Source organism: Platichthys flesus, chromosome 12 (genome assembly GCF_949316205.1).
Source record: "Platichthys flesus chromosome 12, fPlaFle2.1, whole genome shotgun sequence".
NCBI classification, from domain to species: domain Eukaryota; kingdom Metazoa; phylum Chordata; class Actinopteri; order Pleuronectiformes; family Pleuronectidae; genus Platichthys; species Platichthys flesus.
Genome location: NC_084956.1, coordinates 4,398,019 through 4,420,195, shown reverse-complemented (window position 1 = coordinate 4,420,195; position 22,177 = coordinate 4,398,019). Strand labels below are relative to the sequence as shown.

General features: G+C 42.1%; 4 protein-coding genes across 7 annotated transcripts; all 4 read right to left on the bottom strand.

Moving 5' to 3' along the window:
• Positions 1-41: 41 nt before the first annotated feature.
• Positions 42-7,605, bottom strand: slc22a15 (solute carrier family 22 member 15). 3 transcript variants are annotated; one of them, XM_062401103.1, is made up of 13 exons: positions 7,447-7,605; positions 5,658-5,807; positions 5,391-5,523; positions 5,131-5,295; positions 4,711-4,840; positions 4,274-4,334; positions 3,716-3,882; positions 3,250-3,390; positions 3,088-3,173; positions 2,864-2,972; positions 2,707-2,779; positions 1,769-1,927; positions 42-915 (listed from the first exon to the last, which is right to left on the bottom strand). In XM_062401103.1, the coding sequence occupies exons 1-13, from the start codon at positions 7,528-7,530 to the stop codon at positions 871-873; spliced, it is 1,503 nt and encodes a 500-aa protein (XP_062257087.1). In that variant the 5' UTR covers positions 7,531-7,605; the 3' UTR covers positions 42-870. The 3 variants fall into 3 exon arrangements, 2 of the variants coding, with proteins under 2 accessions (XP_062257087.1, XP_062257089.1); XM_062401105.1 differs by having other exon boundaries at positions 3,725-3,882; XR_009923932.1 differs by lacking the exon at positions 42-915 and adding an exon at positions 2,354-2,504 and having other exon boundaries at positions 1,786-1,927.
• A 144-nt stretch (positions 7,606-7,749) lies between these two features.
• LOC133965848 (T-lymphocyte surface antigen Ly-9-like) lies at positions 7,750-13,263 on the bottom strand. Of its 2 annotated transcripts, XM_062400421.1 has the most exons (4): positions 10,217-13,263; positions 9,130-9,220; positions 8,909-9,058; positions 7,750-8,775 (listed from the first exon to the last, which is right to left on the bottom strand). In XM_062400421.1, exon 1 carries the CDS (start codon positions 12,887-12,889, stop codon positions 12,038-12,040), a length of 852 nt encoding a protein of 283 aa, XP_062256405.1. In that variant the 5' UTR covers positions 12,890-13,263; the 3' UTR covers positions 7,750-8,775; positions 8,909-9,058; positions 9,130-9,220; positions 10,217-12,037. The 2 variants fall into 2 exon arrangements, with proteins under 2 accessions (XP_062256405.1, XP_062256406.1); XM_062400422.1 differs by lacking the exon at positions 9,130-9,220.
• Positions 13,264-14,931: 1,668 nt separating this feature from the next.
• LOC133965847 (uncharacterized) lies at positions 14,932-18,191 on the bottom strand. Its single transcript, XM_062400420.1, has one exon. It carries the CDS (start codon positions 17,853-17,855, stop codon positions 16,989-16,991), a length of 867 nt encoding a protein of 288 aa, XP_062256404.1. The 5' UTR covers positions 17,856-18,191; the 3' UTR covers positions 14,932-16,988.
• Positions 18,192-18,912: 721 nt separating this feature from the next.
• LOC133965846 (CD48 antigen-like) lies at positions 18,913-21,934 on the bottom strand. Its single transcript, XM_062400418.1, has one exon. It carries the CDS (start codon positions 21,754-21,756, stop codon positions 21,037-21,039), a length of 720 nt encoding a protein of 239 aa, XP_062256402.1. The 5' UTR covers positions 21,757-21,934; the 3' UTR covers positions 18,913-21,036.
• Positions 21,935-22,177: the final 243 nt, after the last annotated feature.

Sequence of the window (22,177 nt, the reverse complement as noted above, 5' to 3'; positions counted from 1 at the left end):
CACGCAACACAATGACTGGCCATAAAACATCTCGTGCAACATTTGTTTTCTTATTTCTTTAATTACATGAATATAAACAAGGAATCATATTTTTCTCTTTCAAACAATTGAGGTGCAAAGTGTAGATTCATCGGTAATAAAGATGACACAAGGAAAGGCACACAAGGCAGAGACATTAAATCTTAAATTATATCACTTTGTGGTGGGGGGGGGGGGGGGGGGGCAGTCCATCACTCTTTTTGGCTATGGTCAATCCCGCTAACAGTGGACGAGAGGCATCCTGTACCCATCAGATCATAAAGACATATAGTTTCAGTCTCATAAAACTCTGACTTAAAAATGCATAATCTGACCTCAGTCTGTTCTGATACTGTAAAACTGCATCTTCCCAACATTAAATCCTGATGACCCCCCCGCCACCATGCACACAGGCGCACGCATGTGCACTAAACTGGAAATGAAGTGTCTTTTGAGGAATGTGATCACACACTCAGCGAGTGTGTGATGCGTTTTTCGTCTTGTTTGCTTTTAATAATCCAGTATTTTTCACTCACTCTTTTTTAAGCAGCTTCTCCTAAAGCTTAACAAGCGTCTCATATCCATCCTGTCGGATCAACTGCCACCAAATAAAGGCACCAACAACACAAGGTCATTCAAGGATATTGAATCAAGGCAGAGTTTCTACTGGCCTATAGATATAGAAACAAGGGGAATCTCAGAGTGTCCGGTGCACCGCCCTGTTTGAAATGTCCTACGAGTTCCTTGAAGGGGCCGTTCAAAGGTTTCGAGGCAAACAGTTCCATAAGGAATTAGGCGTGGACAGTCCTGTCTCGCTGCTCTGAGCTGCAGCTCTGATGAAGACAGAAACCTTCATTTGTGGTTTGATTTCCATTTGTTGTCCTCGTACAAAAGAGCCTGGAGTCAAAGAGATGAAAGACACAAGTGAATAAAGATAAATTCAGCTCCAAGCGGACATCAAACCACAGCATTCGAAGATAAAGAGTTTCTTCTTTCTGCTATTTTCATTCTCTTTTTGTGAACAGGATGAACAGCCACAGTAAAATCAAGGAATTTATTTTAACCTTCAATCCATGAACATTTTCAAAGCTGAGCGTTTCTTTCATGAGTTCAACCTTTGGACCGGCTCTGCTTCTGTTGAAGACTGACTTTACAGTAAATGACTGATTCACACAGACACTGATGCTAATATTTTTATTTATCAGCCATCATCAATCTGTCCCGTGAATTCACTCCGTCTGTATGGATGTTAATGAACCAGTGTTTTCAGCATCAATTAATCATACGAATTTGATAGAAGACAGTTTGATGATTATGGATTGTGATATAACTATATAAAAGAAATTATTCTTTTTTATATGTAGGTGTGGATGACAGATTATAAATAAACGATGGACGACACGATAGCCCACCAAAGCCGTTAGCTGACTCTACTACTGGTGATAAACCCCACCTCCTCCATGTTAGCAGATGAAGTAAACAATGAATAAATTCTTCTCAAAATCTCAAAAACGTGCTGAGAAATGATTGACAGCTGATTGGTCGTATTGGACCTTAACACAACAGCTCCATCCCCTGATTGTTACTACACAGCCCCTTGTGCTGATGATGTCATACCAGCCGATACACCTACATGACACATCACATGTTAATCTCAACTCCCTCCCCTTAGGCCCTTTATACTGGCTTAAGTCATGATCTATGTAACTTCCTCAGTCCACAGGTGTGTTACAGATGTGCGTTGTGTCACCTTGCTCTCCAGCACTCGGCTGCGTGTCATGCTGTCGAGCTCCTCCAGAGTTTCAGCTAGTGGTCGGTTGAGGGTCTCAGGAAGCAGGAGGCCGAGGCAGCCTGCAGAGAGGCCGCTGAGACAGAACACCGTGAAGGGCATGGAAGTGTGGAGGGCCCGCTGCAACACACACACACACACACACACATAATATCAATAATGTAGATTTGTTTGCCTCACAAAAACATCATTACACATTCATATCACATGAACTAAAATAAAACATAAAAAGGAATTACTGTTGAGCTTTAATTCTAAGGCAACAATGAAAATATGTGAAATTATAGTTTTAAATCTAATCTCTAATTTACAGTCCCAAGTCTGCTCATGAAATACATATGAATAAATACAAGTGGACAACTGGATGACCCTGCACAAGCAGTTTTTTCTGTTGTTTTAAAATTTTATCACCATTTACTTCCCCTCGAAATAGTTGTGCGTCTATAATGAGTGAGTTTTTGATGGCGCTTGTAATGTGCGGCAGAAGGAAAAGTAAAAAAAAATATATATAAATCAAATATCTCCTGGTGAAAAAGTGCAACCTACCCTTAGAAGACACAGACGAAGATGTCAAGAGAGTTTGTGGAGATAAGAGCTGACACAAGGATGATGTATATAAAAATCATGTGACCTCCGCAGTGAAGTTAATAATCCCTTCCTTTCTCTGTCTGCTGCACCCGGCTGCTCCACCTCTCACCTGAATAGTACAGAAACCAGCTTGTTTGTTGCTCATGTCTGAAACACAAACCCTTTTTCTGATTTTACCTGCAGGTCAGGTCTATGGAGGAGAAATGAATTACCTATACTACACTCAGCCACCAGGGGGAAATTGAGACACAGATTTTTTGTTTAATCTGTTTCTCTCACACACACACACACACACACACACACACCCTTACCATGGAGGGAACAAATGGTGCTAGAATTCCTCCAACTCTGCTGGACATTGAACACACCCCCAAACCAGCGTTCCTGAAACACACACGATTACAATATAAAACAGTGAAAACAAAACTTTATTTATAGAGTTAACGCTCGCTACAACATGCAGTTCACCTGATAACTGTTGGGTAGAGCTCCGACGTGTAGATGTAGGCGATGTTGAACGCAGCGCTGACCATCAGTTTCCCCAGAAGTGCCAACGACGTGACGCTCAGCAACGTCCCTGCAGACACAAGATAAAAAAACCTTTCAGCTTCACCATCACTGAAAACAGTCAAACATCAAAACATCAGAATTCAGACTGTTGCTTCCCACCACGACCGCTGCATCACTCTCACCTGTGTTTTCAGGGATGAACGTGGTGCAGAGGCAGGCGGTGCCGGCCAGACACAGGAAACCGGCCATGCTTTTCCTCCTCCCAGCCCTGCACAACACACCACTCAGGAATGAACTGATACTCTTCACAAACGTGTGTTTTTGTGTGTGTTTGTGTGTCTCACCAGTGTTTGTTGATGAAGTATATACACAGCGGGTATCCGGGCAGCTCCACCAAACCGTACATGGCCACATTAACGTAACGGTTGCCAGAGGTTTGACTGGCCCCAAGAGTCAGACCATAGTACACCAGACTGCACGCATACCTGCAAAACACACACTTTAATTTAACTTAATTGCAATAAATGTATTCCTGTATTTTAAGAAGTCAAACAGTTATTTTTAGATAGAAAACTCACCAGATCGATTCGTCTGTATTAAAATGACCTTCACACAAAATACGTAGACACAAATATTTACAATTTGATCTTCAGGAAAAATTCATGTCTTTATCATAAGATTTAGAGAATTAACAGAACCTGAAGATGTAGTTGTAGTAATACTACAGTAGCTGCAGAACAAGCAGAAATGACTGAATCTGTGGTAGGAGCAGGATTTGAACCAGCATCCATCAACAAGTGGTACACTAACCAGACATACATGAGCACCATGGTCCTCATTCGCAGGACCGGATGGAGGACCAGCTGCAGGACACCCGTGCCCCTCTTGCCATGATTAGCAGCTTTAGCGGTGCCGACCCGCTGCAGCACCAGGTGGTTGGCGGAGTTCCCGTTTCTCAGCGCCATGTAGCGCAGCACCTCCAATCAGAAGACAGCACAGTTACAGACAGAGACAAGTGAACACCAGAGCAGCTTCTGACTGCATTTAATGATGTATCCATTTATTAACCATGACATTTCAGAGTTATCGTGTTTTTTGAAATATTCTTAACTCCACGAAATTGAAGATTACTGCTCCATAATTCCTCTAAAAAAATGTTTCAGATGGACATTGTGTATTAAACTTTATTTTTTTCCTTTCTCAAACATAATTTGTCATTTTGATTTATCACTGAGGTCAAATCTTAAAAAACAAAAAGCATGTTTTTTTACACCTCATTTAACTCCGTTGTTGAACTGGAGATGAAATAAAACAGAATAAACTGACACTAGATCTACTCAAGAACATCATCTGTATTAAAACATTCACCTCTTCAGCTCGCTCTGTCTGACCCTGACAAAACAGCCAACGAGGAGACTCTGGAAGAGTTCTGGAGATGACAAGAGAGGAAATATAATTTTCCCTACATAGTTTTATTTTGAAAAATGTTACAGACGCTTCTTAGAAACTTCCATTAACTTTAATTAAAGTTAGTTTGCACAAGGTCTGCCTCAAAATTACGTCAAGAACACAAGATTCGTACCTGAGATATTTTAACTTAATTTGGGTACAACGGAAGGAAGTGGGAATGTGCTCTATATTTAGAAGTCATGATATGTTATTTGTAGAAATAGACAATAGAAACCCGTGGTAAATGATAAATACACCTTGTTCTGTGAGTTCCAAAAACCAACCCCCACTCTGTTGTATCTGTTTTGGTTTGATGTGGCTGCAGACAGAGACTTGTCTCTGAAGTTGACACTCACAAAGACAGAAGGAGGAACAGGACGCCGAGCGAGTTGGCTGCCGTGGCGAGACTCCTCCACGGCCGGATGAAGTATCCCAAAGCTCCGAACAGAGCAATTCCAATCGCAAAAGTCATACTGGTCAATGTCCCTGAAGAAACAAAGAAGTGAGAACAGGGTCATTTAAGCTGCTTTCAGATATTCACTGGACTCCGCAGATTCTCAGTATTTTTTCTGGAGGAGAAATTCGCCTCCGGATTTTACCTGAAGCTCATATCTGAAAACGGCTTTATTGTCTTATGCTACAAATCCATCCCACCCACAAAAACCTGCACTTCACCTGATGAACAAACAATTTCACTGCCAATAATTTAACAGCAGGTCTAAACCAAGTAAGGGTAGAAAACGCTTAATGACGATGGTTCCGTGGTGTCGTCTTGCCTGTCATGGCCCAGTAGGACTTGCCCACGTACTCCTGAGTGAGGACAAAGCTGACCAGGCCGATGCCGCCGTTCATCAGTCCCACCAGAAGACGGGACAAGGCGAAGACCTCGTAGTTTGGGGCTAACGCCGTCATGTAGCCAAAGACCACCTCAAAAAAGAGACCTGGGAGGGAGAGAGACGATCATTATGGATTTATAGGAGAACTGAATGAAAAAGTGATTAAGCTGAATTATTTTAATAACTTTAGTTTCTCTCACCTGTCAAGTAGACCGGTCTCCTCCCGATCTTGTCAGAAAGCGGCCCGAAGAAGATGTTTCCCACCAGAAGGCCGGCGAAGAACAGCGATCCAGCGAGACTGACCTTATAGGCCTGCTGCTTGACCAGAAACCACTGAGGAGCGACACGGGACAGACACACAAACCAATTTTGTTTCTGTACACGATGCAGAGATCTAAACGAGCACACACAAAGGAATCCGGAAGCTGAGGCTCAGTAAGAGCGACTGTGAATGTTAACTCCTTCACCTCGGTCACTATGGAGTCCATGTCCTCCGTGAAGGTGACTTGTTGGTGCAGCTCCTGGTGTCCGGCTGCGGCGTCGTTCTGCTGCTCGATGTGGAACTCGGGTGTAGAACCAACCAGAACAATCAGCATCGACTGAAACGCCATGTACACCTGAAACACACAGAACACAACTGTAACACACACACTGTGAATAGAGATGGACGACATGACGGCTCACTGAGAGTGAAAACAAATCATCTTGATCGTCCCCTGGTGGCTAGGTGCAGTATAAACTCCACCTCCTCCATGTTAGCAAACAGGACATGGACCAAACTTAAAGAAAATCTGAGTAGACATTAAATTAATGTTTGTCAAAGATGGTTTCTGTCAGTTAAAGTAGTTCTCATCACACTTATGTTTGTTCAAATGTCCATGTGTCATGATTGACATGTAATTCAAATCGGAACAGGAACTCGGAAAGTCCCAAATACATCATCACTTATTAACCAATTAACATCATTTTACATTCCACTCTTAATAAAAGCTTTTAATGTGAACTTCCCTTCAAACTGTTTGTTCACCTCTCACAAGCTCCTAACAGCACATTTGATCCAGCACAAACATTTTTGTGGTTTAAATTCATGTTGTAGATCCTTTATCTGCCCGTCACATCTGATCCTTTTCTATGCTCTTAGTTATTAAGTAAATATTATAAAGAGGCGTCCAGTTGGAGGTTCAACATGTCGATCACAACGTCCATGTTTTAAACACATCCTCTACCCTCCTAAAAACTAGAATACTTCACAATCCAGATTCTATTAAAACTCGGTGTTCAAACATATCAGCATCTGCACCGACCTTGTTTAATGTTGACTTTTAATCTTTAGTGTATCTTTCTTTTAAATTCTATGTGTCTGAGTTTCTGTATTATTTATTATTATTGATGAAATCTAAAGCTTTGAAACTAACTGAAGAGGCTTTGAGCAGCTCCTTCACTCAGGCTGGTTTCTCTAAGTTTGATCAGTTTGGATCAACAGGTTTTTAAAGTCATGGGATATAATTTAGAAGTTAAAAACATGCTGATGAGTTCAAACAATAGGAATGAAGAAAATATTATTAAAGTGTTTGTAGGAACTTTAGTCAACTAGTTTAGTGACTTTTAACCAGCTAACGGGATTGGCTTAGCCTCACTGCGCACAATGACGAACCTCATTTACCGATGTGGACACTGACATTAAACGTCGCACTGGAGATAACAAACAGCGAAGGGCGACACATCTACGACATATATGAATAAAGAGGCTCTCAGGATGAATTCGGCTTATGTTTGACGCCCATGTGTGTTACTTCCTTTCATAAATGTGCAAACTGTTGAGATGTTACGCAGATGCTCGTTAAGGCAGGTGTCCGGGGCAGACCTGTTGTTTTAGCCAACATTTTCTGCCAATGTTTCTGCTATCGGCCGAATTCACTATTAGCTCACAAACATTATTATTGTATATTATATTATGGGTTGCGTTATTTTAAAGCTAGAGGATAAGTAAGGATATTATATTCTTGTGGGTTATTTGAATGAGGTCTGGGGTTATCAACCCAGGAAGGACGCACTTGTGGCGCTAGCTTAACTTCACAGAAGTGTCCGAAGTTCAATTCATTAATATAAGTTGACTATAAAGTTAAATGGCTCCGGTGAAACTGTGGAATATGAACCAGCAGGAGAACCTTAGAGCCACGTCGCTCTGCCGCCTCCAACATGGACTCCTCTTCTTCTTCTTCTTTTATAAAAAACAACAGTTTGAGCATCACTGACCTGAGTCACGACCAGAACCGCCACCGCCCGTTTCTGGTACCGCCCGAACTCCCCGACCACCAGGAACGCTGCGTCCACGTCCATCCCCGGGCCTCCGGTACCAGGAGCTAAAGTTCACTACCCACCGAAAGTGGGAGGGTTACCTCCGTGTATTTCCGGGTTCGTTTCCCTCCTGAATCCCACGAGTAAGAGTGAAATAAACACTACACTTTATACTGTGACAAAATACATTTTATTTCAAGGAACCAGCTCTACAGCGTCAAACATTTAAAATGTGAGAAACTATCAATAACAAAGACAAAATGGAGGTTTTCATAACAGATTTCCATTTTTATTAAGAGAGGAAGTTGTTTTTCACAGCAGACAGGGATTAACTTTGAAAACACAGAACCAGTCAGTGCAAAAGACATGGTGATAGTTAGATAATGATTTGGTTGTTGAATTGAATCACACACATGCTTCTTAATGTTTCACATTGACCCTGTACGTGCATATTGTGGGAAATAAATTATCAGAAAAATTATTCTGATGCACGACAAGCTGCGTGAATCAGAAAAAAATACATTCAATTATTCTGCCTAGAGTGAAGGATAAAAATTTATAAAAGATAACAACATACATAAGATTGCATATAATGAGCCAGGAACTATTTTCACCTTCAGTGTACATGGTTCAGTCATAGTTGTGCAGAATGAATAAGTGATTAGGCTGAATTATTTGATTGACACAAACCAATGATCCCTTACAGCTCCAGGTAAATACACACTTTTTCTGTTCAGGCCACAAATTAAATCTATATAAACCACAACTCTTCTGAAAATAACTCAACAGGGTTTCTACAGATTCAACCAATGTAATGAAAACCTTTTTAAATAACAAAGATAATACCTGTTCCACAACAAAGAAAAAGAAAAACTGCATTGTAAGACACCCGTGGGATATTCCCAGTTCTAGTTGCGACGTGTGGTGTCTCCCGACAGTCAACACTCTGACACACAATCATTGTATATCATTACATTAACATAACATAAATGCCAGTAGCAGATGAGAAAAAAATATTAAAATCATCTGTTAATTAATTGTCTAAAGTCCTGTTTTTAAGAAAAGTTAATTTTTTCAAAATCTCCTAAGAGATAATTTCCACTGTTCCCAGTACAAACAGTGCTCGTCTATCAATGCTCTGTGGTGTCTCTCACCTGTCAAGTAGACCGGTCTCCTCCCGATCTTGTCAGAAAGTGGCCCGAAGAAGATGTTTCCCACCAGAAGCCCGGCGAAGACCAGCGATCCAGCGAGACTGACCTTATAGGCCTGCTGCTTGACCAGAAACCACTGAGGAGCGACAGGGGACAGACACACAAACCAATTTTGTTTCTGTACAAGATGCAGAGATTTAAACGAGCACAGACGAGGAATCCAGAGGCCGAGGCTCAGTAAGAGTGACTGTGAATGTTAACTCCTTCACCTCGGTCACTATGGAGTCCATGTCCTCCGTGAAGGTGACTTGTTGGTGCAGCTCCTGGTGTCCGGCCGCCGCGTCGTCCTGTTGCTCGATGTGGTGCTCGGGTGTAGAACCAACCAGAACAATCAGCATGGCCTGAAACGCCATTTACACCTGAAACACACAGAACACAACTGTAACACACACACTGTGAATAGAGATGGACGACATGACGGCTCACTGACAGTGAAGGCAAATCATCTTGATCGTCCCCTGGTGGCTGGGTGCAGTATAAACTCCACCTCCTCCTTGTTAGCAAACAGGACATGGACCAAACTAAAGGAAAATCAGAGTAGACGTTGAAGTAGTTCTTATCACACTGATGTTTGATCAAGCGTCCATGTGTCATGATTGACATGAAATTCAAATGAACACCATCTCAAATCGGAACAGGAACTCGGAAAGTCCCAAAATAACGTCATCACTTCATAACCAATTTACATAATGATATTCCACTCTAAATAGAAGCTTTTAATGTGAACTTCCCTTCAAACTGTTTGTTCACCTCTCACAAGTTCCTACCAGCACATTTGCTCAAGCACAGACATTTTGATGGTTTAAGTTCATGTTTCACATCCTTTATCTGCCCGTCACATCTGATCCTTTTCTATGCCCTGAGTTATTAAGCAAATATCATAAATCTTTCTTTTAAATTCTACGTGTCTGAGTTTCTGTATTATTCATTATTATTATTATTATTGATGAAATCTTAAGCTTTGAAACTAAATGAAGAGGCTTTGAGCAGCTCCTTCACTCAGGCTGGTTTCTCTAAGTTTTCATCAGTTTGGATCAACAGGTTTTTAAAGTCACGTGATATCATCAATTGTTGAGCTGTTACTCAGATGCTTGGCAAGGCAGGTGTCCGGGGCAGACCTGGTGTTTAGCCAACATGCTGTGCTACAATAAGACTTAAATGGGATTAACTCGTGTTTAAATGTTTCTGCTATCGGCGGAATTCACTATTAGCTCACATAAATTACTATTGTATATTATATTATGGGTTAGGGTATTTTAAAGCTAGAGGCTATGTAAGGTAACTCTATTTTTGTGTTATCAACCCAGGAAGGACGCACTTGTGGCGCTAGCTTAACTTCACAGAAGTGTCCGAAGTTCAATAAATTTAAATAAGTTGAATATAAAGTTTAATGGCTCCGGTGAAAGTGTGAAATATGAACCAGTAGTAGAACCTTAGAGCCACGTCGCTCTGCCGCCTCCAACATGGACTCCTCTTCTTCTTCTTCTTTTATAAAAAACATTTTGAGCTTCACTGACCTGAGTCACGACCAGAACCGCCACTGCCTGTTTCTGGTACGGCCCGAACTCCCCGACCACTAGGAAGGCTGCGTCCATGCATCCCCGGGCCCCGAATCCCACGAGTAAGAATGAAATAAACACCACACTTTATACTGTGACAACAAAATACATTTTATTTCAAGGCACACAACTCCACAGCGCCAACATTTGAAATGTGAGAAACTATCAATAACAAAGACAAACTGGAGGTTTTCATAACAGATTTCCATTTTGTTAAGAGAGGAAGTTGTTTTTCACAGCAGACAGGGATTAACTCTAGATACATAGAAGCAGTCAGTGCATAAGACATGGTGATAGTTAGATAATGAGTTGATTGTTGAATTTAAACACACACATGCGTCTTAATGTTTGACATTGACCCTGTACGTGCATATTGTTGGAAAAAAATAATCAAAAAATGATTCGGACACACGACAAGCTGCGGTTAAAAAAATACATTCAATTAGTCTGCTTCAAGTGAATGATAAAAATTAATAAAAAAATTAATAAAAGAAACGTTAGTAATTTAACAATCCAGGACACACATTGTCATCAGTTGGTAACTGTCGCATGTTGATGACACAAAATGCTGTGAAACCTCCAATTATAATGAGATAAGCACATAAAAATAATGAGGCTGAAGTCAGAATACTCCATAGTTCTTAGTTTGATAAATTATTTGTCTGAGTATGATCTCATTCAGGTTCTATTCATCAGAACATGCCCTTTACATGCAGTGCCTTATTCAGATGGTCTTATTCTGGTTAATGTCAGAATATTGGTGTCCATGGAAACGTGTCTGCTAAGATATGAATTCACAGGCTAACTCTACCTAACACATAAACATTTCAAATCAAATTAAAAGTAATTTTACTTATGATACTTTAAAGCTGATTTCAGACAGGAACTCCGGATAAACTCTGGAAACTCCTCGTCTTTACAAGTTGACATCTTCGTCTTCTACGGGTACAGCTCCTCTTCTTCATCCTGAGATATTTATTTTTCTCCAGTTTTATGTCCATCAAGTGTTAAACACCTCATCAACACGTCAACTCGCCTCCTGCGGAATTCTCACTCTCTGACATTGTTTAGACATTTTACTCAGAGGCTGCAGGGAGACACTGGCTCAGTCATTTGTTCTCAGATACAGAACTTCCAGAACATTTCATCTCAATATCAGTTTAGTGAAGGTCAAAAGAAGCTCAAGTTCATTTTGATTCCCTGACTTTACATATAATAGTTCAATAATATTTCAAAACTATTTTTACTTCTTTGGTTTAAAAGAAAAATGTTATTTCTTCCACCACTGTCATACTATGAATTGAGACGGGCAGTTACTGAATTATTTTTCACATCCGTCTCATATTTTTAATAACATACAGCTACAGCCTGTACAGAGGTGGTTACTTAAAAAAGAAAAAGACAATATAGTCAGATTATAACATTTCTTTGCTTCTGCCCTCAGCTCTAAGGTTCTAATTTTATATAAAAAAAACCTGAAAAGACCTCTGCCACAGGAAGAATTAAGGGATGAATAGATGAGTTGTTCAAAGCACCGGAGACCAGATGTGATGCTGGAGCTTCATCAGCTGGACGGAGGTCGTGGTTTTACCTGCGCTTGCTCCTTAGCAGAAAAACGAAGAAACCACTGAACAGAGTCCTGTGAAGTTTAGAGGAGGGCGGGGACACGACTTAAGGAAGAGCTCAATTCATTTTGGGGTAAAATCTAGCATTTTTTTCTTCTGCTCTGTGTTTCATAGTGAGACAGACTGTGGCCTTGGTTGAGGAATGTAAATCTCTCTAGTTTGGCTTTCCATTCAGGGGTTGATTAACAGATGGACTTCCATCTCTTTCATTTAAAGCAGAACTCCCGACCTCCTCTGGAGATTCAGTCTCTGAACCTGCACAGATCTTTTCCTTGATGGCTTCTCGCTTCCAAACTCCAACTCCAACCAAGGCCACAGCGAAGACGGAGAAGGATATACCTGCAGCCAGCCCATTTGGAGAGAAATATCCCGCGCCCCCCAAGTACATTGGGTTATGAAGGGGGTCACTCTCCTCTTTGCTGACTGGGTTCTTCATCCTGCACGAGATCAGTTTTACACGCTTCGTCTCCGTGTCATTGGAGATGATGAGGTCATTACTCTGCTGCTCCGGCCCCCACTCACCTGAGTCCTTCCTCCAGCTGTAGGTGAGGGGCTGAGTCCCGGCGGGGTCTCCCTCACAGGTGAGGGTACATTTGGTGGATGTGTGGTCGCATGGCGTGGTCCTCACCTCAACCCAGGGCTTGGGCACCTTCTTGATCACTTTAACCGTGTACACTTGACTCTGCAGCTCGTTGTTGATCTCCACCTTATAATCTCCCCCGTCGCTTTGCATGGAGTTGTTGACGGTCAGTTGTGCGGTGCTCTTGTCCAGTTCGGTCCGTCCTATAAACGACCTGTAGAACACAACGTTATTACTCAACCACTCCGCCACCAGGTTCCCGTTGATCTGCCACACGACGCTCTTGATGGCGGTTCCGTGCTTCGGAGGAGTCAGGACCAGGGGTTTTCCTTCCTCGACGTACACCGGACCTTGGCCCAGCGCGAAGCTCGTGAGGGCGGCGAGCAGCAGCACCGTGACGGGCCCGGAACTCGAGTGCCCATCCATGTCTGTGACTCGGAACCGGAGAGACTCAAACTTCAAATATGCCTCAGAACACGAGCTGTGAGGCGGACACTCCCTGAGTCTTCTTCCGCTGATCAAAATTCTTTTCTGTGGAAGTTCGAACCTCCGTTAGAGCGGCACCGCCCTTCTTCGTACGGCGTCAAAATCACCAGGCACCGATGGTTCCTCAGCTCTTCGTGCCTGTGCCTGATTTAAATTCGAATCATTTAAAATATATATAACAGCACATTTATTTAGAGTTCAGAGTTTAAAGACGGTTCTATTTCTACGGCTGAGTCAGTTTTCAGACGGACCGAGATTAAACCGAAAGTAAAAAGAAGCTTCTCGTGAGTCCGTTTCCTACCCTGCTCTGATTGGCCAACACTCTGTGTCAGTTTGTGCGCGTGCGTGTGCGTGTGTGTTTGTGAGTGAATGTAATAAAAATGAATCCAATCAGAGAAAAGCAATGATATCTCCTCCCTAAATATAAGGCCTACATGCAAAGTTATTCCCTTGTTTGTTAATGTGAGAGATAGAGAGAGACACACACACAAACACACACACGTCTATCGTTTAAACATGACTCCACAACTTCAACACTGATCATAACATTATGACCAATGCTTTCATCAGCCTGTCCCGCTCTGTTTTATATTAGATCACTGGGTTAGTTTATTGGTACAATGTGCTCATTGACCCGTTCATACTGTTCATATTTCATTTTCACATTCTAGTCTGGGTCAAAATAATTCCCTCATAATAAGCATGTATACGGAATTGGAACTACAGACCTATTTAGACTAAAACCCATTATTCATAATATTATTATAATGATTATGTTTAAATCAGCTCCATGAGTTTGATCCAGCTCTTTCAGATGAGAGGAGTTTGACCTCAGAGCTGAAGCCAGAGAAGAACAGCTGATCTCTGACAGACTGCAGAGCATCAACCTAGATAAACAATAGAACATAACTGTAAATTAAACTGAGTTAATGTGTGAAAATAAAGGACTTTGACCAAACATCAGTCTCTGTTTTCAGACCTGAAGTCTGAGTCAAGTTGTTCTGGACATTTTCTGGAACTTTTCCTGCAGCCTCCTAATAAAGTTTCTGAGTGAGTCCATGTGAGAATAGAGCAGGTGAATGACCAGAGGATTCACAGAGAGCGAGCGGACGTGTTGATGAGGTTTCTAAAACGTGACAATGGAAGAACACAAACATCTCAAGGTGAAGAAGAGGAGCCGTACACGTAGAAGACGAAGACCTCAACTTGGAAACTTCACAGTGAACCTGTAACTTAACATAACTTAACATTACCATGGCTATCATGGTGATGTGTTCTGGCACCGCCCCTCTTCTGAATGTTCCCACATGTTCCTGTTGCTGTGAACGAGTCGGACCAGGACAATCTCCTGCTGCTGCTTCAGCTCCAGAAGATGTCCGACCCACTTGACAGAACATGTCCCACAGTTGATGTGTGCAAAGGGCGAGCAGTTCTATGATCATGTTTTCTTGAAGTGGCGATGATCTGAGCAGCAGCTTGACCAGTTGAAAGTGGTGCAGGGAGCCTGAGGAACACGTGTGTACAGGGCGGGACAGAGATCTAGTGGTGAAAAGATAAAAGGCATGGACGACCCCTTGTAAGTCCTGAAACCTCACTTGTTGAGCGAAGAGCGACACATTCTTACATTACCTTTCATTTAGCTGATGCTTTTATCCAAAGTGACTCACAGTAAGTGCTTTCAACCATGAGGGTACAAACCCAGAACAACAAGAATCAAGAAAGTACTATTTCTTCAAGAAAGCCAAACTACAAAGTGCTATAAGTCAGTGTAATTTAAGTGAAACTGAATTGTTATTTTAAACACTTATTCAAGGTATAGTCGTATCAGGTGTTTCTAGTTTGCGGCGGAAGATGTATAGACCTGCTGTCCTAATGTCATTGGGGAGCTCATTCCACCATGAAGGAGCCAGGACAGCAAACAGTCGTGACATTTACAACATATATGAATGAATGGGTTCGATTGAAATAAACACAAATCTACATTTTATATTATCAACAAAATACATTTTATTTTGAAGGCACACAACTCTACAGCTTCAAACATTTTAAATGTGAGAAACTATAAATAACAAAGACAAAATGGAAGTTTCCGTAACAGATTTCCATTTTGTTAAGAGAGGAGGTTGTTTTTCAGAGCAGAGAGGGATTCACTTTAAATACACAGAAGCAGTCAGTGCATAAGACATGGTGATAGTTAGATGATGACTTGGTTGTTGAATTTAATCACACACATGCGTCTTAATGTTTCACATTGACCCTGTACATGCATATTGTGGTAAAAATAATCCGAAAAATTATTCTGACTCACTCCAAGCTCGTTTTAAAAAATACATTCAATCATTCTGCCTTGAGTGAAGGATAAAAATTGATAAAAGAAAGGAACAGTAGTTATCAACATACATAAGACTGCACATAATAAGCCAGGAAATCTTTTTTTTTAGAGTGGTCGTCCTCCAACCTGAAGGTCGGCGGTTCGATTCTTAGTCTGACCCATCTGCATGCCGAAGTGTCCTTGGGCAAGATGCTGAACCCTGAATAGCCCCCCATAGATAAACAAAGTGCTGCGAGTAGATGCACTGTATGAATGTGAGTGTGAATTGGTGAATGTAAAACAGTACTGTAAAGCGCTTTGAGTGGTCATCAAGACTAGAAAATCAATATATAAATACAAAACCATTTGCCATCTTGACCTTCAATTTACATGGTTCAGTCATAGTTGTGCAGCGGTGGAAGGTAATGAAGATCATTTACTCAGGAGTAAAACTTTGAATTACTGATTCCAGTTTCCATCACAATAATACTCTGATTACTCCATCAACATATCAATTAGGAAGTTATTATTTTGGTACTTACGTTTATATGGACACCAAAACATTCACTTTGGCCTTATTCAGAATAAGACAAAATATGAATATAATGTTGGCCCTCGTTGCTAATAGAATATTCCCTTCATAATCCTGGTGACTTGTTACACGGATGATGTCACATGTCAACATTGAGTCCACTGTCATTCGTCTGACATTCCCACTAGAATTTTAAAACTCCAAACTGGAATTATTTAATGCCCGATACTGTCATGTCAATGGTAAAAAATGCTGTGAAACCTCCAATGGGACATTATAATGAGATAAGCATATAAACATAATGAGGCTAGAGTCAGAATACTCCATTGTTCTTAGTTTGATAATTGATTAGTCTGAGTATGATCTCATTCAGGCTCAATTCACCAGAACATGCCCTTTACATGCAGTGCCTTATTCTGATAGTTAATGGTTAATGTCAGAATATTGGTGTCCATGGAAATGTGTCTGCTGGGATATGAACAGACTAACTCTACCTAACACGTCAACATTTCAATACAAATTATTATTTAAGACATTTTACTCAGAGGCTGCAGCGAGACACTGGCTCAGACATTTGTTCTCAGATACAGAACTTCCAGAACACTTCATCTGAATATCAGTTTAGTGAAGGTCTAAAGCAGCTCAAGTTCATTTAGATTCCCTGACTTTACATATAATAGTTAAATAATGTTTCTAAACTGTTGTTTTCCCTTTTTTGATTTAAAAAAAAGCTAAATTTCTTCCACCACTTTCTACTTTAAATTGAGAAGGGCAGTTACTGAATTATTTATCTCACCCAGCTCATAATTTTAAGACCATGCAGCTAAATCCTGTACACAGGTGGTTGCTTAAAAAAAGTAGAAAATCTAGTCAGATTATAAAATATCTCAGTTTCTGCCCTCAGCTCTACTGTTTTGGTTTTATATAAAAAAAATAGGAAATTCCTCTGCAACAGGAAGAATTCAGGGATGAACAGTCGAGTTGTTCGGAGACCAGATGTGATGCTGGAGCTTCATCAGCTGGACAGAGGTTGTGGTTTTACCTGCGTTTGTTCTTTAAACACGAAGAAACCCCTGAACAGAATCCTGTGAAGTTTAGAGGAGGGCGGGGGCGACTTAAGGAAGAGCTCAGTTCATTTTGGGGCAAATCTTGGATTTTTTCTTCAGCTCTGTGTCTCATAGAGAGGCAGACTGATGTTATTGGTCTTCATTCGGGGGTTGATTAACAGAATGTCCATCTTCTTTTGGTACAGAAGAAAACCTGACTGCATTTGAAGAGTCAGTGTCTGTACCTGCACAGAACTTTTTCTTGATGGCTTCTCGCTGCCAATATACAACTCCCACACCAAGTCCCAAGACCACAAGGATCACGACGATGATAATTGCAGCCAGCCCGCCTGAAGACAAAGATCCCAGGTCCTTCGGGTACATTGGGTTATCAAGACGGTCGCTCTCCTCTTCGCTGACAGGGTTCTTCATCCTGCAGGAGATCTGTTTTACACCCTTCGTCTTCACGTCGTCGAGGAGGAGGTTCATGGTCTGCAGCCCCGGCTCCCACGTACCTAGCTTATCTGGGTCACCTGAGTCCTTCCTCCAGCTGTAGGTGAGGAGCTGAGTCGCGTCGGGGTCTCCCTTACAAGTAAAGTTGCAGTTGCTGGATGTGGGGCTGCATGACGGGGTCCTCAGCACCACCGAGGGCTTGGGCACCTTCTTTATCACTTTAACCGTGTACACTTGACTCTGCTGCACGTTGTTGATCTCCACCCTGTATTCTCCCCCGTCGCTTTGCGTGGTGTCGTTGACGGTCAGTTGTGCGGTGCTCTGGTTCAGTTCAGTCCGTCCTTGAAACGACCTGTAGAACACCAGGTTATTCTTAATCCACTCCACCACCAGGTCCGTGTTGTGGGTCCAAACGACGCTGGTGATGACAGTTCCGTGATCCGGAGGAGTCAGGACCAGGGGTTTTCCCTCCTCGAAGTACAGTGAACCTTGGCCCAGCGCGAAGCTCGTGAGGGCGGCGAGCAGCAGCACCGTGACGGGCCCGGAACTCGAGTGTCCATCCATGTCCGCGACTCAGAACCGGAGCGACTCGAACTTCATATATGCCTCCGAACACGAGCTGTGAGGCGGACACTCCCTTGGCCTCTTTCCGCTGATCAAGACGAAATAGTGACTTTTGTAGACCGGCACCGCCCTTCTCCGCCGTTCTCCGCCGAGTGTCAAAACCAGGTCCTGATGGTCCTTCACCTCTTCGTGCCTGTGCCTGATTTAAATTCCCATTCGTTTAAAATATATATCACAGCACATTAACCAGAGTTTAGACTTTGGAGACGATTCTATTTCTATGACTCAGTCAGTTTTCAGACAGACCGAGAATAAACCGGAAGAAAAAAGAAACTTCTCGCTTGTCTGTTTCCTACCCGGCCTCTGATTGGCCAACATTTGTGGCTTCCTGTCTGATTGGTTGGAATCTATGGTTGGAATAAGAGGCAGAGTCTTAAGATGAACGGGGTTCAGAGGCAGGCGGTTCCAAAGAGACAGACACCGGAAGCCGGCCGTGCCCTTCATAGATATGAGGTGCCTTTCACAACAAGTCATAACACACAACTCAGGAATTAACTGAGTGTGTGTGTGTGACCAGTGTTTGTGGATGAAGCATATACAGTGGGGGTAGGCGGGCAGTTCCACTGTACATGGCCTCGTTAAGCGAAGAGCGACACATTCTTACATTACCTTTCATTTAGCTGATGCTTTTATCCAAAGGGACTCACAACAAGTGCGTCAACCATGAGGGTACAAACCCAGAACAACAAGAATCAAGGAAGTACAATTTCTTCAAATAAGCCAAACTACAAAGTGCTATACGTAAGTGTCATTTAGATAGACAGAAAGAAATTTAAATTTAAGTGCTACTGAAGTTTTAGTTTTAACACTTATTCAAGGTATAATCGGATCAGGTGTGTTTCTAGTTTGCGGTGGAAGATGGATAAACCCTCTGCTGTCCTGATGTCATTGGGGAGCTCATTCCACCATGAAGGAGCCAGGACAGCAAACAGTTGTGACATTTACAACATATATGAATAAATGGGTTTGATTGAAATAAACACATATCTACTATTAATTCTACCACAACAAAATACATTTTATTTCAAGGCACACAACTCTACAGCGTCAAACATTTAAAATGTGAGAAACTATAAATAACAAAGGCAAAATTTACTTTTCCGTAACACATTTCCATTTTGTTAAGAGAGGAAGTTTTTTTTCAAAGCAGACGGGGATTCACTTTAAATACACAGAAGCAGTCATTGCATAAAACATGGTGATAGTTAGATAATGACTTGGTTGTTGAATTTAATCACACACATGAGTCTTAATGTTTCACATTGACCCTGTACGTGCATATTGTGGTGAAAATAATCAGACAAATTATTAATTATTAACAACATACATAAGATAGCATATAATGAGCCAGGAACTATTTTCACCTTCAGTGTACATGGTTCAGTCATAGTTGTATAGTGGTGGAAGGTAATGAAGGTCATTTACTCAGGAGTACTACTCTGAAGTACTTATTCCAGTTTCCATCACAGTAATACTTCAACAAATAATTTAGGAAGTTATCATATTAGTACTGGCGTTTACATGAACACCAAAACATTAACTATGGCCTTATTCAGAATAAAAAAAATTGAAAATAATGTTGACACACGTAGATAATATAATATTCCATTCATAATCCTGGTGACTTGTTACACTGATGATATAACATGTCAACATTGTGTCCACTGTCATTTGTCTCAAACTTTACAATGCTCCCTGTTTTTAATCTTGTTTACACTCAAATCAAGGACACATGCTGTCATCAGTTGGTAACTGTCGCATGTCAATGACACACAATGCTGTGAAACCTCCAATGGGACATTATAATGTGATTAACACATAAACATAATGAGACTAAAGTCAGAATACTCCATAGTTCTTAGTTTGATAATTGATTAGTCTGAGTATGATCTCATTCAGGCTCAATTCATCAGAACATGCCCTTTACATGCAGTGCCTTATTCTGATTGTCTTATTCTAGTAAAGGTCAGAATATTGGTGTCCATGGAAACTTGTCTGCTAAGATATGAGTTCACAGGCTAAGTTGAAGCATGTGAAGACATTTTACTCGGAGGCTGCAGGGAGACACTGGCTCAGACATTTGTTCTCAGATACAGAACTTCGAACACTTCATCTGAATATCAGTTAAGTGAAGGTCTGAAAGCAGCTCAAGTTCATTTTGATTCCCTGACTTTACATATAATAGTTAAATAATATTTCTTAACTATTTTTAACACTTTTGGTTTAAAAAAAATGCGTTGTTTCTTCCACCACTATCATACTAGGAATTGAGATGGACATTTACTGAATAATTGTTCTCACCCATCTCATATTGTGAATTCAGTACATTTAAAGCCTGTACACAGGTGGATGCTCAGAGCGTTTTGTACAGAGACGGATGGCCTTGGTCTTCATTCAGGGCTTGATAAACAGAGCGTTCATCTCTTTCTGCTACACTAGAGAACTCGACCGACCTTGAAGATCAGAATCAGAATTCTTTTATTTGCCAAGTATGTTTGCACATACAGGAAATTGCTTTGGTGTTGTTCGTTGGTGCACTCAACATAAACCAACGATATGAAAACCACAATATAGAACAAAATATATACAGTAACAGAGTTATGGGCATGTGCGGTGCTAGTTGAATATCTTCAGTTGCCGCAGGAAGAACATCTTCTGCTGGGCCTTCCTGATGGTGGAGGTGATGTTCTCCGTCCACCTCAGGTCCTGTGCAATTATAGTCCCCAGGAATCTGAAAGACTTTTAACTGGGGAGACGCACATGGTGAGGGGCGCTGTTTGGGCTGGCCTCCTCCTGAAGTCTGCATCCATCTCTACAGTTTTCAAAGCGTTCGGCTCCTGGTGGTTCTGGCTGCACCAGGAAGCCAGGCTGTTTACTTCCTCTCTGTAGGCGGCCTCGTCCCCATTGGAGATTAATCCAATCAGGGTTGTGTCGTCAGCAAACTTCAGGAGTTTGACAGAGGGATGGCTGGAGGTGCAGTTGTTGGTGTAGAGGGAGAAGAGGAGAGAGCACACAACCTTGAGGGGCTCCAGTGCTGATGGTCAGGGTCTCTGTGTTTCATAGTGAGGCAGACTGAGGGCCTTGGTGGAGGAAAGTAAATCATTCTAGTTTGGCTTTCCATTCAGGTGTCGATTAACAGTCCAAGTCCAGCCGAGAGCACAACAATGATGGGGGAGCAGATAACTGCAGCCAGCTCGCCTTGAGAAAAAAGTCCCTTGTTGTACATTGGGTTAGGAAGAGGGTCGCTCTCCTCTTCACTGATTGGGTTCTTCATCCTGCACGAGATCTCTTTAACACGCTTAGTCTTTGTGTCATTGAAGATGAGGTCCATGCTCTGCTGCTCCGGCTCCCACTCACCTGAGTCCTTCCTCCAGCTGTAGGTGAGGGGCTGAGTCCCGGCGGTGTCTCCCCAACAGGAGAAGTTACATTTGCTGGATGTGGGACCGCATGTCAGAGTCCTCACCTTCACTGAGGGCTTGGTCACCTTCTTGATCACTTTAACCGTGTACACTTGACTCTGCAGCTCGTTGTTGATCTCCACCCTGTATTCTCCCCCGTCGTTTTGCTTGGGGTTGTTGACGGTCAGTTGTGCGGTGCTCTGGTCCAGTTCGGTCCGTCCTTTAAACGACCTATAGAGCTCCAGAACATTATTCACCCACTCCACCACCAGGTCCGTGTTGTGGGTCCAAACGACGCTGGTGATGACGGTTCCGTGCTTCGGAGGAGTCAGGACCAGGGGTTTTCCCTCCTCGAAGTACAGTGGATCTTGGCCCAGCGCGGAGCTCGTGAGGGCGGCGAGCAGCAGCACCGTGACGGGCCCGGAACTCGAGTGTCCATCCATGTCCGCGACTCGGAACCGGAGCGACTCAAAATTCAAATATGCCTCAGAACACGAGCTGTGAGGCGGACACTCCCTGAGTCTCCTTCCGCTATTCAAGACCCTTTTCTGTGGAAATAGGAACCTCCGTTAGAGCCATAGATATATCTATGATAGAGCGGCTCTATCCTTCTCCGTCCGGTGTCAAATTCACCAGGCTCAGCTGTTCGTGCCTGTGCCTGATTTAAATTCGAATCATCTAAAAACATATCACAGCACATTTACTCAGGGTTCAGAGTTTGAAGACCATCTATATATAATTTCCGACTCTGATAAATAAATAATAAAAAGGGTATATTTTCTGGTTAATATATACACTGCATCCTGCATCTGTTGTTCCTGTGAAGAAACTGAACTGAGGTCCAACATGACCGTCTTACATGCA